At 45.0% G+C, this 17,628-nt stretch overlaps 1 protein-coding gene across 1 annotated transcript in view; it reads left to right on the plus strand.

Moving 5' to 3' along the window:
* The first annotated feature begins 11,283 nt into the window (after window positions 1-11,283).
* The window catches only part of Rps6kc1 (ribosomal protein S6 kinase C1), a 124,423-nt gene continuing 118,078 nt past the window's right edge, over window positions 11,284-17,628 (plus strand). Inside the window, 1 exon segment of the mRNA XM_027418705.2 lies at window positions 11,284-11,512. Coding sequence (XP_027274506.1) covers window positions 11,408-11,512 — 105 coding nt within the window. The 5' untranslated portion in view covers window positions 11,284-11,407.

Consider the following 17,628-nt stretch of genomic DNA (forward strand, 5'->3'; position numbering starts at 1 on the left):
CCCGCGACGCTCACAGGCCACCGTACTTTTCTCGTGAGACTACTGGTGCTACTGTTTTAAGAACTACAACTCCCAGGAATCCCGGGACGTTTCCTGTCTGGGGGTGGGGCTTAGCGGTTGACCCCCCTGAGCGTTAGCGTGTGGTGGGTCACGCGTGTCGGGACGCAGGACGCATGGGAGGCCAAGGCAGAGGCACTAGCAGCCGGGGCACCCCAGCTGCTCGCCTAGGTGCTTAGCGAGCGACGGAGCCGTTTCCTGGGGAGTTCTGTTTCTGTTTGTTTTTGCCTTGTGTGATTTTTGAGAGACCTTACATTCAGTGGAGTGTTGCTTCTGTATATTTTCTGCAGTAGTTAAATTGTGGAAACGTCCCGGGAATGCCGAGTTGGAGAATTATGAGGAGAGTTGAGTTCCAGGGGATCCGTTGCTGTCTTCTGACCTCAGTAGACACCAGGCATGCATGTGGTTCACAGACATCACATACAAAACACCAAACACATAAAAAATAAATGAAGACATGGAAAGAATTTAATGCCGAGTCTTATTCCCGCCTTCTTCCCAAGGCCTGTGGGTCGTTGCAGGAGGGAGCGGAACAACTAGAGGCAGAGGTGGTGGCTGGCTGTAGGGAAACTGTTTTCCAGACACAGTGGGGCAGTTGTTCACACAGACTCAGCATGCACAAGACCTGCTCAAAATCAGGCCAGACAAAATTCTAGCATGGGCCGGGCATTGGTGGCGCAGCCTTTAATCCCAGCACTCGGGAGGCAGAGGCAGGATGATCTCTGTGAGTTCAAGACCAGCCTGGTCTACAGAGCAAGTTCCAGGATAGGCTCCAAAGCCACAGAGAGAACCTGTCTCGGAAACAAAACAAGAATTGTAGCATGGACGGGAGAAGATGACATGACCGTCTCACCCCCGAGGAGCCGTTGGCAGCTGATGGCTGTTGCAAGATCGAAAAGTGGGTTTTCTTCAGGGATGCATCCCTCATACTCCACATGGCCCTACCCTTGTAAGTGGACCTGGAGGGTTTAAAAGAAAAAGGCACATGAAATCTGAAGGGAATAGTGGAGGAATTGGAGAAGGTGAAGGGGATGGGTTTGATTAATACATTATATGCACATATGACATTCTCAATTTTTTAAAAAAAGTTCTTGAACTTGAACTTGTTACTGGGCTTGGTTGTGACAGCACAGGAATAGACACGAATGAAACCAGTTCATCTAGCCTTTCCTTGAAACGAAGTATTTTGGATACTCGTCAAAACCTGAAGACCCAAGCAGTGTCTGTTGCCCTGGGATTGCCAGGCTGATCTGGAGCAGAAGGAAGGCACTGAGTGGAACAGGAATGAATCAGTGTCCCCCTGTGGACCACATCGGTAGTGGAGTCACCTTTCAGATCCGACAGCAGCACAGAACCACACTGACAACTCTATGACTTGAATTGGGGCCAGGGATGCAGACAAGTTTGTAGACCGCTTGCCTGTCACGCACAGAGTTCTGGTTTTGATCCCCAATGCCACATGAGCTGGGTATGGAAGTATATGCCTGCAGTCCAAGCATTCCCGAGATGGAAACAGGAGGATCCAGTGTTCAAAGTTACATAGGGAGTTCAAGGCCAGCCAGGGATATATGAGATCCTATCTAAAAAATAAAAATTATTCTAGAGTTATCAAAATGTAGCAAAAAGAAAAGTTGTACTCAGAATCTGAATTTTGAGCCATAGCGGAGAACTTAGAATTACCAGCAAAGTAGCTTTCAAGTTTGTGAGCAGGAGAGGTGCCAGGCCAAGCAAGGTGTGACAGGAAATCTGTGCATGATGGAAAGGACCAGTCGACTTTGCCCCAAGTGTATGAAGCCTTCCTTGGTTGTAGAGAGCAGGGCCAGGAGGGGGACACAGCATTTACAGTTTACTAACCAGTTCAGATCATCTTCTCAGATAGTGTGGCTCCATCTCTAGATTCCAGGGGATTCTAACTGCACTGGCAGTCATGATCTGTTCACTCACTCAATTAGCCCTACTCTCAAGAAACAAAATGTTACTGATACAGTTGAAGCACTTGGCTTCCCCAGGAACAAGCCCATTCTGCAGCTTCAATTATTGCCCTAGTGCTATCCCCTCTGGAGTATATCATCAATGCAAACATTTTAAACAATGTATTGTGAGCTTACACATTTTAAAGCTATAAAAATGATACCACACCCTGTATCTTTCCACCACTTACTTTGCATTCTCCACGCCACTCTAGATTTTAAGATTTAACCACACTAGAGCCAGGGATGTAGGCCAGTAGTAGCATACTTGGCTAGAATGCTCAAGGTGGTCCCGGGCTCAACCCCCAGCCCTTCAAAAGACAACATAAAATAAGGGGCTGGAGAGATGGCTCGGCAGTTAAGAATGTTCTTTGTTCTCACAGAGGACCTGAGTCCAGTGCTCAGCATCCATATCAGGCAGCTCATAACTGTAATTCCAGCTCCAGGAGATCCATGCATATGGCTTCCAAGGGCACTCACAGCATATAGTTTGTCACTAACCACACAGATATACAGACATATAACTAAAGATAATAACGTTTAAGCTGGGTGGTGGCGGCACATGCCTTTAATCCCAGCCCTGTCTCAAAAAGCCAAAAATAAAGTTTTTTTCCTATGGCTTATTTTCAGCATATAACATTCCAAACACAAATTATTCATCTTTTATTTTGTTCTTATGCATTTGTGCTTCCTAGCTTTTGTTTTTGCTGTTGTCATCAATGCTTTTAGAAATATTGTTCATATTTTTCGTGTTTCTTTGTCCATTCCTGAGGGTGCAGTTACCAAGGATATGGGATACAAATTTATTCCTGATGCACTGTCAACTTGCTCTCCCCATTGATTGTTCATGTACTAGGAGAGTATGTAAATTCCCGTTGCTCCATATAGTGATTTCATTTTGTTTTGTTTTGTTTTTTGAGACAGGGTTTCTCTGTAGTTTTGGAAGCTGTCCTGGCACTCACTCCGGAGACCAGGCTGGTCTTGAACTCAGAGATTGTCTGCCTCTGCCTCCCGAGTGCTGGGATTAAAGGTGTGCGCCACCAAAGCTCGGCATAGTGATTTCATTTCTATCTCTGACAGAATTTACTTCCTTCCTCTTTCCTTTCAACCTTTCTTCCCTTTGTTGAGATAAGGGATTGCTCTTCAGCTCAGAACTCATTATGTAGCCTAGGTTGGCCTTGAATTTGCTTATCTTTATTTTGCCTCCATCTTCCTAATGCCAGGATTAGTTTGTACCTCCATACCTAGCTCCTAACTCTCTCTCTCTGTATATATATATATATATATATATATATATATATATATATATATATTGTGGGATGCCCTCCTGTATTTTACAAATATGTGTTGCTTTTATTGGTTGATGAATGAAGCTGTTCCAGCCAATGGCTAAGAAGAGTAATAAAGCCAGGCAAAGAGACAGAGAAAGAGAAGGCGGGGTTGGGGATGCCATGTAGCCACCAGGGAGGCAAGATACCAGGGCATTACCGGTAAGCCAAGTGGTTATCTTATAAGCAGCTGGGGACCTGGTGGGCAGAGAGAAACTGGTCCATGGGGACCAGGTGGAATGCATAAAGCCTCCAACTACACACACACACACACACACACACACACACACACACACACACACACACGCAGAGTCTAGGCTGGGCATGGTGATGCATGTCTTTGATCCCATACCTCGAGAGGTAGAAGTAGACAGATCTCTGTGAATCCAAAGCCAGCCTGGTCTACAGAGCGAGACCGTGTCTCAAAAAAAGGGTGGGGGGGTATTGTACATATGACATTATATTTATTCTGGTCACCACTCTGGGCTTTTATGCAAAGACTAATTTCTTTTTCAGTATGGGAATACTGGCTTCTACGTGCTCTCCTGCCTGTGCCCTTCCAATGGCCCACCTGTACTCAGCAGTCTAGATGCTCTTCAGCCAGTTCTTCCTCTTCTTTGGCTTTGGTTTTTGTTAAAGGAGATGCTGTACATCACTATCCTCTGAGCCAAACTCCCACCACCTTAGTTAGTTCCCCTGTGCCCTGCTTGTAAAGATCTCTATAGCTGGGCTTGTGAGTGCGGACTTCCTCACACAAGATGTGGGGAGAGTGTGAGAGCTGGCCTAAGCATCTAGCTACTCCTCCAAACAGTTGTGTGCAATTCTGCAACAGGGTGAGGTTAGAGTGTGTAGACCAGAGAGACTAGGGAGGAGCCGCGTCTTTGTGGCCATCCACTGGAAAGCTTTCGCCCATGCTGAGTGACTACTTTGCAGTACAGCTGCTCCTGGGTATCTCATGCTGTAAGAAAATACTCTCAATGAACTCATTGGTTCCCTGGTTGGGAGGGGAGATTTTGGTAGAACCAAAATGAAGTTTATCATTGGGACCTTAGGAGGGGAGTCAGACTTTGCCCAGACCTTCACCCTTGGAGAAAACTCCTAAGAAGGAAGACTTCCTTACCTGAACATGACCTCACCTGAGGTTTGAGAATGGGCTGAATGTGCTGACCGTCTAATTATGTGGTTGTTTTCCCTGGCTATGTAGGTTCCCCATCTCCAAGCTCCCAGACATAAATTATGCTGACACCACAGGAAAAAAAAAAGATATTTAGCATATAAGAGAGTCTACGTTTCAGCACCTGTGTGCCAAAGAAAGATACTAAAAATGTGCTTAACTTTCGTATTATAACTCATTCTGTGTGCTAGAAAACAAGTACAAGGACCAAATACATATGCTTCTTGTTCTAAGTCACACAGTGAATGAAGAGACTTTGAGGGTCAGATTTTAATCTGGGTGTGTTTGCACACACACCTGCAATTCCAGCCACTGGCAGGCGGCAGTAGGACAATCAAGATTTCAATGTCATTTTCAGCTACATGGTGAGTTTGAAGTCATAGTGGCACATACTTAGAGGCAGGAGGATTGCAAATTTAGGCCAGCCTGGGATTTGTAGGCAGTTGAGGATAATCTGGCACTATAGAGAGACCCTGCCTCTGACAGGACTGGGAAGTTCCGGGGCCAGACTGTAAGGTTCTGTGTGTGTGTGTGTGTGTGTGTGTGTGTGTGTGTGTGTGTGTGTGTGTGTCTACATCATCATGACAACCTGGGCTATTTTTACTGGAGATGTTAGGCTGTCTGCAAATATTTCTCAGGATTTGGAGGTGGAAAATGAGGTGCAGAATATGTGTCATTGAGTAAGGTGAGTTGAGCAACACCTTAAATTCTTTTTTTATACTTATCTTTTAGCTTTTCCTTGCATCACCAAAATCTTTTTTTATAAGAATAAAAAGACAAAAGTAATTTTATACCTGTAATTACATATGAATGCTATAAACATATATGTATGATTCTGTAACTGAAATGTGGCAGATTTTCACTTAAAGAACAGGATAAATTTGCATTAATCAATAATTCAAAATAGATTATTGCATAATATCACAATACCCATTTTTTCAACACCCGTTTTTCCACGTTTATTTATTTTACTTACAAAGTTTTAATTTGCAGATCCATATACTTATTTATCTTGTATTTGGTACACAGATCCAGCTGCAGTAATTAGGTTAGAATAATTAACATATCCATCACATAGAATATTTATTTCTTTGTTGAAGAACATTTAAGACATTTTTCTCTAGATATTCTGAAATATCCGAGGAATTATTACTAACTATAGCTACCCTATTGTTCTGTAGAATGTTAGAACTTATGCTTCTTTTCTTAAGACGGCACCCATTCTTGAGATGCTAAAATATGAATACCTTACAACCCTTTATGTATTGAAACCATGTTACTTTTGTTATCATTGAAACCAAAACCATGTTACTTTTGTTATCATTGAAACCATGTTACATTTGTTATCATTGAAACATGTTACTTTTGTTATCATTGAAAGCATGTTACTTTTGTTATCATTGAAACCATGTTACTTTTGTTATCATTGAAACCATGTTACTTTTTGTTCTTTTTTAAGATTTATTTATTTATTTTATTTGCATTGGTGTTTTGCCTGCATGTATGTCTGAGTGAGGGCTGAAGGATCCCTGGAACTGGAGTTACAGACAGTGGTGAGCTGTCATAAGGCTGTTGGGAGTTGAACCCAGGTCTTCTATAAGAACATCCAGTGCTCTTAACCACTGAGCCATCTCTTCAGCTCCCCCATATTACTTTTTATGTATAACTTGTGTTTTTATTTCTTCTGCGGTGTTTTCTAAAGGGTCTCTAGGAAGCTGTTTTTATTTTAAGATTATTTAAAATTTTTGATTCACCTGTGAGCTTGTGCTTGCATGTATGTATGTGTATCCTGTGTGTCTTGCGCCTGCAGAGGTCAGAAAAGGATGCCAGATTGATTGGAAATGGAGTTTAGTATGATCATGCGTCACTGTGTGGGTGCCAAGAACCAAACCTGGGTCTTCTGTAAGACCAAAAAGTGTTCTTAACCAATGGACTGTCTTATCTGTCTGTCTGTCTGTCTATCTATCTATCTATCTATCTATCTTCTGTCCATCCACCCATGTGTGTACCAGGGTACCACAGCCCATGTGGGAATCAGAGGGCAGCTTCTCTTCTTTTGCCTTGTTGATTTGGAGGATTAAACTAAGGTAGTCAGGCTTGGCAGCAAATGACTTGCCTGCTGAGACATCTCTCCATCCCTAATTAACATTTTAAAAAATTACATTTATTTGTGTGTGCACGTGGGAATGACACAGCCTGTGTGTGGTGCAGAGGATAACGTGCAGGAGTCTGTTCTCTATCAGTTTGGTCCCTGGGATTCAACTGAGGTAATCAGGCTTGCTGGCAAGTGCCTTTATGCTAGGAGCCATCTCCCTTGCCCTGTGAATTAGTTTCGATTTTAGCCTTGGTTAATTTAGACATGGTTTCTGTTGTTTATGCTGGTTTAAAACCTTTCTCTAGTAAGAGCATCATCTCTATTTTCTTGTAGACATTGTTTTTTTTTTTTTTTATCACACGTGTGTATTTTAACCCACCCCTTTATGGGGGTCATACTTTATTTTTTGTTTTGTTTTTAGCTTTACTTTATTTATTGTTGGTTATTTTATTACTTACTTATTTTAGACAGGGTCTTAGTATGTGGCCCTGGCTTGGAACTCAAGAGACACATCCATCTCTGGGATTAAAAGTATTCACCATCATACCCAGCTGTGGTGAGTATGGTCTCCACAGGCTTTCGTATTTGAATACTTGGTCCCCAATTGTTGGAGCTGTTTGAGAAGGCTTATGGGGTATGACCTTGTTGGAGGGAGGAGGTATGTCACTGGGGTTGGGTTTTGAGGTTTCAGAAGCCCATGCCTTTCCCAGTCAGCTGTCTCCCTGCCTTGTGCGTGTAGACCGGGATGTGAGCTCAGTTACCGCTTTAGTGCCATGCCTGCCTGCTGCTGTAGTTCTGCCATGTTATTCATGGCCTCTAACCCTCTGTGTAGATGGGCTTTTCTTTGGGCCTCCAGCTCACAAATAATGACATGGAGACTTATTAATTATTAAAGCTTAGCCTTAGCTTAGGCTTGTCCCTCTAGTTCTTATAACTTAAATTGACCCATTTATTTTTGTGTCTCAGTTACCTCTGATCTGTGCCATACGTCCAACAGATGTCTCTCAAGCAGCTACATTCATCTCCTATGTCTTCTCTCTCTGCCTGTTAGTTCTGCCTATTACCTCCTGCCTAGCTATTGGCCATTCGGCTTTTAATTACACCAATCACAGCAATACATTTTCACACAGTGTACAATTAAATATCCCACAACACTCTAAAACTGTGAGCCCTAATAAACTCTTTCTCCTATGAAGTTACCTTGCTCATGGTGTCTCTTCACTGCAATGAAGTGACTGAGACACTCACTTAGAACATAACACTTCTGTGGGGTGGGGGACTTCTGTATTGTTGTTGTTGTTGTTATTATTATTATTATTATTATTATTTTGAGACAGGCTTTCCCTGTGTAGCCCTTGCTGTCCTGGAACTTGCTCTGTAGATGAGGCTGGCCTCAAACTCACAAACCCACCTACCCCTGCCTCCCTAGTGCTGTTGGCAGCCAGCACCTTTACCTACTGAGCCATCTTGTCATGAACACATTTTGTCCCACATAAGATATATGCCATTGAAGTTACTCAGTTTTTGTCTTGAACATCCTCAGTAATTAGCTTGAATTTTTTTTTGTTTTTTTTGTTTTTTAGAGACAGGGTTTCTTTGTATTGCTTTGCTTTGGAGGTTTTCTCTGCAGACCAGGCTGTCATAATAAAAATTATTAACACAGGTTTTTAAACCTTAGATATAGTTGAAGACTTGACTATTCTTTTAGTTTCAGTGTTTTTGCTTCACACACTTTAAAGGCTTGTTATTAGGTGCAAATACATTTAGAATTAGTCTGTCTTCTTAATGGGTTGGACTCTATCAGTAAACTTGGTCCTTCTTTATTCCTGATGTTTTTCTTGGGCTGTCAGGGGCAGAGTCTATGCTTAGCAAGCAGAAATGCCTGCCTTTGAGCCCTAGCATTGCCTAAAATAACAAAACCATCCCAAGGGTGGAACATGAAGGACAACAAAACCATTCTTACAAAGACTATTCAGCGGTGTTTTCAATGTGTATCTTCTTTTTCTTAAAAAAGACTTATTTTTATATGTACGTGTTTTGCCTGCATGGATGTCTTAGTGCCCAAGGATGTCCAAAGACGGCCTCAGATTGGCTGGAACTGGAGTTACATGCAGATGATAGTGAGCCACCATGTGGGTGCTGGAAACCAAACCTAGGTCCTCTCTAGGGGCAGTGAGTGCTCTGAACAGCTGACCCACCTCCTCAGTTCTGGAGTTTCTTTCTCTGCTCTTCTACTTTACTAGCAGCCTTTGGTAAATCAAACAGACTTGGAGACACTGGTGAAGAAAGTTTCTAAGACTGCTTTCCAATAGCTGGATCATGTAATGACACAGAGACGAAGACTAGTTGGGGAAACAGGAACGGGGGGGCAAAGGAAAAGCTCAGACTTGATCTGCCATGTTTTCAGTGTCAATTGGATGTAGGCAGAGATCTGAATGGAGACACAGATTTGTGAGTCCACCAGAGTTGACAAAAGACCAGAGGTAAAATACTGAGGAGCAAACCATTAAAGGCTCTTGGAAGGAGACATCATCAAAAATTTTGAAATTTTGGAGGTGCTGGGGATCTAGTAGAAAAGGGGAGCGGGTGGCGGGGGAGACAATGGGAACTCACATGCTAGGTAAGAGCTATGGAAATAAATGTGTAACGCTGAAAGTCCTGGGTATGAAGGGATTTACTCGAAAGTTTACTTGGAGTGTTTTCCAAGTCAATGTAGTACTGAAGCTACACTGAGCAGAAGAAAGGAAAAGACGGACGATAAACAACATCCACGCGGTTGATTGGAAGAAGGGTGAAAGGCAAGAGGATCCTCTCTGCTCCTTCTTTCCAGTTAGCTGCCATCTGTCTTTCTGTGTCAGCCAGTCTCCTTTGAACAGAAGGCCTTAGCTGACCATTCTGGATTCATAAGCTATGTATGAGTCCATGCTAGGTATCTGTTATGATATTTATCCCGGTATATTTTGTAACATACGACATGCTATGTAGAGAGAGAGGGGCGATCTTTGTAATTCCAACGCTTAATTAGCATAACATCTGGCACACCGTAGGCGGTGAATTCAGTTAATGAATAAGTGACCGGCAGTTTTAGGGAGGTATAGGTTTGAGCTGGAGGGATAACTCAGCAGTTAAGAACACTTGGTGCTCTTGCAGGGGACCTGGGTTTGCTTCCAGAACTCACATGGTGGTTCACAGCCATCCTTAACTTCAGTTCCAGGGGATCTGATCTCTGTGGGTACCAGGTATGCATGTGGTGAACATACATGCAAGCAGGTAAAACATTCACACACATAAGAGGAATAAACTTAAAAAAAAAAAGACTATATAGGCCGGTAGAGGCTGGTAGAGAGACTAAACATGCAGAGTAGAGATATTACTGAAAAATGTTTTTCCTTCTGTCAGAGAGAGTGAGATTCAGCCCCCAAGTGGAGCAAGACTGTCAGGCTGGAGATGTGAGAAGACGAAGGAATTAGTGCTAAAGTCACCCCCCCCCATTTTTTCTGTAAAGAAGATTTTTATTTTTATGTGTATAGGTGTCTTGCCTGCACTTAGGTATGTACACTGCCTGTGTACTGGAACCGGAAGTTACAGGCAGTCATGAGCTGCCACTTGGATGCTGGGAATCAACCTCACTCAGTCCTCTGGAAAAGCAAACATGGCTCTTAACCACTGAACTTCCTGTCTAGTGCTGCCTCTCACCTCTCTCTGGATGTGTGTGTCTCTCTCTTCTCCTCTCTTTCCCTTTCTTTTTCTTCTAATTGCGTGTTGTAGGGGTTAGAGCCAGGGAAGAAAGAGATACAGAACTGAGAAGGACAAAGCATTGCAATGAGTATTTTGCGGAATGACGGCTCTGATCAGGAAAAAGTTTTAAAAAAAAAAATTGCCAGGCAGGGGATGGCAATCACTTGAAGCTGGATACTCTTTGTAGTGACTTTGAGAGTGTCCCTCCGTGCTCCCCCACCCCCAGTGTGAGTTTAAGAATCTAGGAGAGTTAAAAACAAACACAAAACAAAACCCCAATCAAACAAAAGTTTTAGCTGGGTGGTGACAGCACACGCCTTTAATCCCAGCACTCGGGAGGCAGAGGCAGGGGGCTCTCTGAGTTCAAGTCCAGCCTGATCTACAGAGCAAATTCCAGGACAACCAGGGCTACACAGAGAAACCCTGTCTCGAAACACGCACACACACAAAAACCAGAAACAAAACAAAGAAAAAAAACCCAAAAGACAAAATTTTTTTTTGAGAGTCTTGCTAGGTATAGCGGACTATCCGGGCTCCTGCGGCCGAGTGAGTTCTGTCTGTTTTGAGACAGGCTCTCCCCACAACTCACTATTTCACACCAGGCGTCGTCCTGGGAGTGTGGGTCGCAGGGGTGAGCCTGCGTGTGGCGGGGGCGACTGTCAGAGCGGAGGCGTGGCTGCGGGTACCCTAAGGACGCCAGCAGGGAAGGAGAGCAGACGCTTCTGCTCCCGTCACCTGGGATGCTGCGGGAGGCCCAGGCCGCTCGCACGCTCGCACGCTCGCACGGCACACCGACCGGGACCGGCTCCCGCTCGTGGGGCAGCCGAGGCCACCGCTCCGAGAGAATCCAGCCCGCGCCTCTGCTTTCCCGAACGCTGACGGGGCCATCCGGAAGTGTGGGCGGTGATCCGGAAGCAGATCCTCGCGACAGTCCCCAGGAGCCACCGCCCCCTCGTCGCGGTGTGGTGCGGTGTGCTGCTTGGGGTCCGCTGTGGCTGGGGCGTCCCGATGCTCCCCAGCTGGCGGAGTCAGGGGCGGAGGGAGGATGACCTCTCCTTGGGGTCACAGTGCCGACCTGGCCCGCTTCTACACTGTCACCGAGCCCCAGCGACACCCCAGGGGCTACACGGTCTATAAGGTTACTGCCCGGGTGAGTGCCTGGATAGGGACACCGGGGCGGGGCACGGGCTCCGGACTGCGGCTGGGTGCGGCTAGTGGTAGGTAGGACCCGCGGGGATGGCGACTCGGGAGACCCGCGGGAGTAGACAGGAACGACAGGCAGGAGGCAGGGACCCCAGGATGGAGGTGCTGGGGACCCCAGGCAGAGGACAGGGACCCCAGAATGGAGATGCTGGGGACTCCAGGCAGGAGGCAGGGACCCCAGGATGGAGGTGCTGGGAACCCCAGGCCAGAGGCAGGGACCCCAGGATGGAGATGCTGGGGACCCCAGGCAGGAGGCAGGGACTCCAGGATGGAGATGATGGAGACACCAGGCAGGAGGCAGGGACTCCAGGATGGAGATGATGGAGACACCAGGCAGGAGGTAGGGACTCCAGGTTGAAGATGTTGGGAACCCCAGGCAGGGGACAGGGACCCCAGAATGGAGGTGCTGGGAACCCCAGGCCAAATGCAGGGACCCCAGGCAGGAGAATGGACTCCAAGTAGATGGGTGGTGACTAGCTATTGGGATGGCACGCTCCACTAGCCATTCTGGGGTAGAATACCGGTGGATGACTTTAAATGGATGACCTAGTCTCCGTCCCATTTGGACTTTCTCTTAGAATGAAATTTGCAGAAGTGGGCTGGCTTGTTCCAGAGGGAAAGCACACACTTAAAAAAAACGTTAGTGGGTATGTTGTCTGGCTTACGAAACTGAAGAGCTGTCTCCTTTTAACTTCTCATTCAGTGACAGGTTTGGTGTGAGGCTGGTAGGCTGTTGGCAAAGGATTCACTATTAGGTTACCCGTCTCGGACCTCCAGCATTTGTTTCTGAGTTTTCCTGAGCCTTTTCGGAAGGAGATACATACATACTTAATTGATCTTACCTGAGGTGACTTGAGGGCAGGCTGGGCTGGCAAGATGGTTCAGCAGTTAGAGGTGTCTCAGAGCAGGCTGTCAAGCCTGAAGACCCGTGTTCAAGTCCTGAGACCTACGTGGTGGAAGGAGAGAACTGACTCCCGCAGATTGTCCTCTGACTGACAAAGGTGTACCTCCCACCACAAATAAATAAATGTTAAATTTTTTTCCGAGGCTATTTACATCAGTTCAGTGTTCCAAAGTTAGCACCATTTTTTCTTAAATTTTATTGCTCAGCTTGAGTTTTGAAAACTACTCATTTCCCTTAGAGGAATGTAAGAGTAATAACACGAAATGCGTGCTTATGTGTGCGGTGCTTGTGTGTGTGCTAGGCATTTTGCACCCATCCCCCAGTTTAATTTTTCAACTTCAGGATGAGGAAACAGATTCAAGGAAGTTTAGAAGTTTGCTAAAGTTACTGTTGCAAAGCAGAGGTAGCTCCTTCAGTCTTTGGAACCAGTTCTGCCTGACTCCAAGATGAATATAGTGTCAGGAATGAAAAGTTGCTAGTATTAATTTTTGAAGAAGACAGGTATGGATGAAGGAGTAATAACAGTACAGTATCCATTTAGAATGTATGCAGGAAGCTGGCCCTGAGAAACCCGAGAGACTAGATTGGGGTAGGCTGAACTTGGAACATGCAAGTGGCTGTTGGCATTTGGAAATAGTGCAGAGTCAGACAGATGTAAGCTGCTGGGTTGGGTAAGTCTGTTTAAGATAGCAAGAAGAAAAAAAAGATAGCGAGAAGAAGCTAGGTGGTGGTGGCACACGCCTTTGATCCCAGCACTCGGGAGGCAGAGGCAGTCGGAGGAGTTCGAGACCAGCCTGGTCTCCAGAGCGAGTTCCAGGACAGCCTCCAAAGCCACAGAGAAACCCTGTTTCACCCCCCCCCCCCAAAAAAAAAAAATCCCAGAACTTGGCAGGGCAGGGCAGAGGCAGGTGTATCTCTCTGTGAGTTTGAGGCCAGCCTTGTCTACAAAGTGAGTTCTAGGACAGGTTCAACCCTGCTTGAAAAACCAAGAAAAAAAAAGGGAGGTGGAGGCAACAAGAAGACGACCAACTTTGTAAAGATTAGGGAAAAATTTGCTTTTCCTTTTTGAGGTCAGATTTTTGTTTGGGTGGGGTGTGAGTTACAGTTTTTGTCTAAGAACTATAACGAGATGAGAGGATTCTTCGTATAACATTCTTGAAGCCTTTTTAGTCATTGAGATGTTTGGTTTCCTGATACGCAGCTTATAGAATCAGAGCTATTCAACAGACAAGAGGCGCCTATCACACCAGCATGCTGAAACTCCACGGCTAACACCAGCATTGCATCCGTCTGGGCCTTTCCCTCTTACTAGACGGAGGGTAGGTGTCACGCACTGGTCATTGCAAGGCCCTCAGGCTGTTTGAGTTTTCCTCTTCTCTTTCCTTTTTATGACTTATGCATTTTCATTTTATGTGTATGAGTGTTTTTTTGCCTGCACGTACATGAGTGTACTACATACATGTGTGCTTGGTGCAGGCAGAGTCCCCTGGAACTGGAGCTACAGACCATAGTGAGCCACCGTGTGGGTGCTGGGACCCGAACCTGGTTCCTCTGCACCAGCAGCGGGTGGCCTTTACCACCGAGTCACTGCTCCAGTTGAGAACATTTTCCCCTGTACTCTAGGCACCTTAAGTAGTGGGTGTGAAGTTCCAGGTTCTCGGCACTCTAAGGCATGCAAGGAAGTGTGGGGGCCTCCCTTTCTACTATGTAGATTGGAGTCTATTGTGCTTAAATAGAGACAGTAGTATAGAAACTGTGTAGCGCCACAGACACCACAGAAAACAGCGCTGGGAATTCAGAAGACAGAGTGCTGTGGCTCCAGTGGAGCAAGATGGGAGGAGCCAAGGAAGGAGAGAGAGAGGTTGGAGGTGGAAGAAAGTGATGGAGCCTATAAATGCCTGGGAGTGTGACTGCCCTGTGGAGCTTAACTGGAAGCCCCGAGTATGATAATTGTATTATTACATGGTGGCTCACGACCATCTGTAAGGAGATCTGGCACCCCTCCTGGTGCGCCAGGCAGACCTCAAACATCCTGGTATAAATTAGATGGTGTGGCACATGGACTCGGATGTACCCATGTGTATGTGCTGTGCACGATGCCTGTTTCTGTGGTCACTGAGCTTGAAGATTGCTGACACTGTCTTCTCTCTGTAAGTGTCCTCATCTATTGCCTGTGTTACAGACTGTGGTTTTTACAATGTTAGTGGGTTTGTTTTTTTTTTGTGGTTGTGGGGATCAAACTTGGGGTCTCACAGAAGTGAGAGTCTGTGCCACTGAGTTGTGCCCACAGCCTGAGGTTTTTGTTTTGTTTTGTTTTTACAGTATTTATTTGCCTGTGTGCATGTGTCTGTGTGAGTGTGGGCCACCGTTGGGACCGGCTTGTCTTCCGTCACCATGTGGGCTCTGGAGACTGAACCCGGCTTCTTCCCTGAACCATCTCAGTGGCCCCACAGCCTGAGTTTTACATGCTTTCAGATACCGTTTTTTTTTTTTTTTTTTTTTTTTTTTTTTTTTTTTAAATTCAGGATCAACATGAAGGTGCATTTAAAAAACAATTATGCCTAATGTTATAAATCAAGTAAAATGTTTACTGCTTTTTGAAACTTAAGAAGAAAAACATCTTTCCTCAGGAAACTAAATGATGCTCCCCTGAGAGCTCCCCACAATAAAAACTAGCAGAGCTTTCTGCGTGTTTCCTGCTCCTGACTGAGCTTTGAGGAATAGTTCCAGCATTTGTGATGGTCAGGAGTAGAGTTAGAATCATTACATTGTGGACCAAAGGGACTCTTTCATCTTAAATCTCCTTAGTACTTTTTCTTTCTGTTTTTAATTTTCTGGAACCTGGCAGGCTTGCAATAACTTCGTGGTTATATAGAGGCCAACCAATAGATTCCCTATTAGTTCTTTTTAGTTTTTGCTTGTAGAGGAACCAGAAGTATTTTACTAGAATGTAAGAATCATAGAAGCTTCCAGAGCAGTCAGACACAGTGGTAAGAAGCTTTTTTGATCTGAGGTTAGGCTTACATAGAATTACATATGAAGGACCAGTTAGCTGGTTCAGAGCAGTGCCCACTGTGTGGTTGTTTCCTTAGTTGGCTCTGAGCAGTGCCCACTGTGTGGTTGTTTCCTTAGTTGGCTCTGAGCAGTGCCCACTGTGTGGTTGTTTCCTTAGTTGGCTCTGAGCAGTGCCCACTGTGTGGTTGTTTCCTTAGTTGGCTCTGAGCAGTGCCCACTGTGTGGTTGTTTCCTTAGTTGGCTCTGAGCAGTGCCCACTGTGTGGTTGTTTCCTTAGTTGGCTCTGAGCAGTGCCCACTGTGTGGTTGTTTCCTTAGGTGGTTCTGAAAAGTGCCCACTGTGTGGTTGCTTCCTTAGTTGGCTCTGAGCAGTGCCCTCTGTGTGGTTGGATCCTTAGCTGGTACTGGCAGTGCCCACTGTGTGGTTGCAGTAATGTTATCTGTTTGCCTATTGATGGATGTCTGGGTTCCTTCAGTTTTGAGTGCAGCTTTTGTGAATACTCATGTGTACGTTGTTGGCATGTATGGCTTTCTTTCTCTTGCAACCACATAGTTTTTAAAATTAATTAATTATTATTATTACTATATCATGTACTAAATCTTGAAATCAGGTCATGTCAGACCTCTTTCTTTCAAAATTTGTATAGTGGTTATTTAGATTGCTTGCATTTTTATATAAAATTGAAAAGCAGCTTGTCAAATTATTCAAAAATGCCTACTTGCATTTTTTGATGTAGGATTACATTGAGAATGAGTATCAATTTTAGAAAGAATTGATGAGTTAAAAATAACAAACGTCTTCTGGAGCATGTCCCTGTAAACACGCTCTTCAGTTTGGGCATTGCTTTGAGCTTTTCAGTTTCTCTCTCTCTCTCTCTCTCTCTCTCTCTCTCTCTCTCTCTCTCTGGGGGAGGGGAGTGTGGGGGGTGGTTTCAAGACAGGGTTTCACTGTATAGCCCTGGCTGTCCTGGAACTTGCTGTGTAGACCAGACTGGCCTCGAACTCACAGCGATCTGCCTGTCTCTGCCTCCCGAGTGCTGGGAATAAAGGTCTGAGCCACCACTGCCCAGTGAGGTTTTCAGCCTTGCACATAATTTGGAACTTGAAGCTGAGCCTATGTCTATCCTCATTTCATGTGACTAATATTATTGACTGATGACAGTAGGTACATAGATGCAGCTTACTGTGAATTAAGCATTTGATATAAACAAAACCCACCAAGTTTCCCTCTGTTACTTCTCATTTCTGGTGGGGGAGTTGAAGCTCAGAAGGTTCTTCCCCAGGACCACTAGTGGTCAGGGAGTGGGTTTGCTTTGCTCACTTTTGGCTGGCGATGGACGCGCCCTGCACTGTGCTGCTGAATGTCCCCAAAAAACATCTCATTAGATCCTGTCCCACGTGGCCTTCTTGCCTGTAAGTGATGAGCTCGTAAGCGTTGGAAAACTCATGGCTCTCAGATTTGTCTGTTTTGTCCAGAGTCATTTTATTCTACCTTTCCTTTCTGACTATTAATACTGTTTAACCTAAAACTCTCATATGCCTTAATTTTAGTATATGGGTCTATTGAAATTTGTTTATTGACATCTCAGATACTCAGGTTTGTTTTAAATTGCAAATCTTCTTTATCAGAATTTTGCTTTTCTTCTTTCTTCCTTCCCTCCCCCCTCCCTCCTTCCCTCCCTCCCTCCCTCTCTCTCTCTCTCTCTCTCTCTCTCTCTCTCTCTCTCTCTTTCTTTCTTTCTTGTATGTTTGTGTGAGGGGCTTGGATCTCCTCTTGAACCTGGATTCCCCGGAAGAGCAGTCAGTGCTCTTAACCTCTGAGCCACACTTCAGCTCCCGAATTTTGATTTTCTTTGAACCTTGGCTGGGAAATAGTTTGCTGTAGTTTGGTGCTGTAACTAGTAAAGTTTGATAGGAGTAAAACAACTTGGGCAAACATTTAAATATCCACGGTTTGATTGATTGTTGCCAGGCTCTTGAGATTTTTTTTTTTATGCAGAAAACTGCTATTGCTGTCTTTTGTTACATTTATTTATTTGTGTGTGTTAGCATGGAGGTCAGAAGGCAGCTTGCAAGAGTTGGTTCTCTCCTTCCATGTGAGTCCCAGGATTTGAACTTAGGTTGTCAAGTTTGGCAATATAGCTT

This window comes from Cricetulus griseus, chromosome 5 (assembly GCF_003668045.3).
Source record: "Cricetulus griseus strain 17A/GY chromosome 5, alternate assembly CriGri-PICRH-1.0, whole genome shotgun sequence".
Lineage (NCBI taxonomy): Eukaryota > Metazoa > Chordata > Mammalia > Rodentia > Cricetidae > Cricetulus > Cricetulus griseus.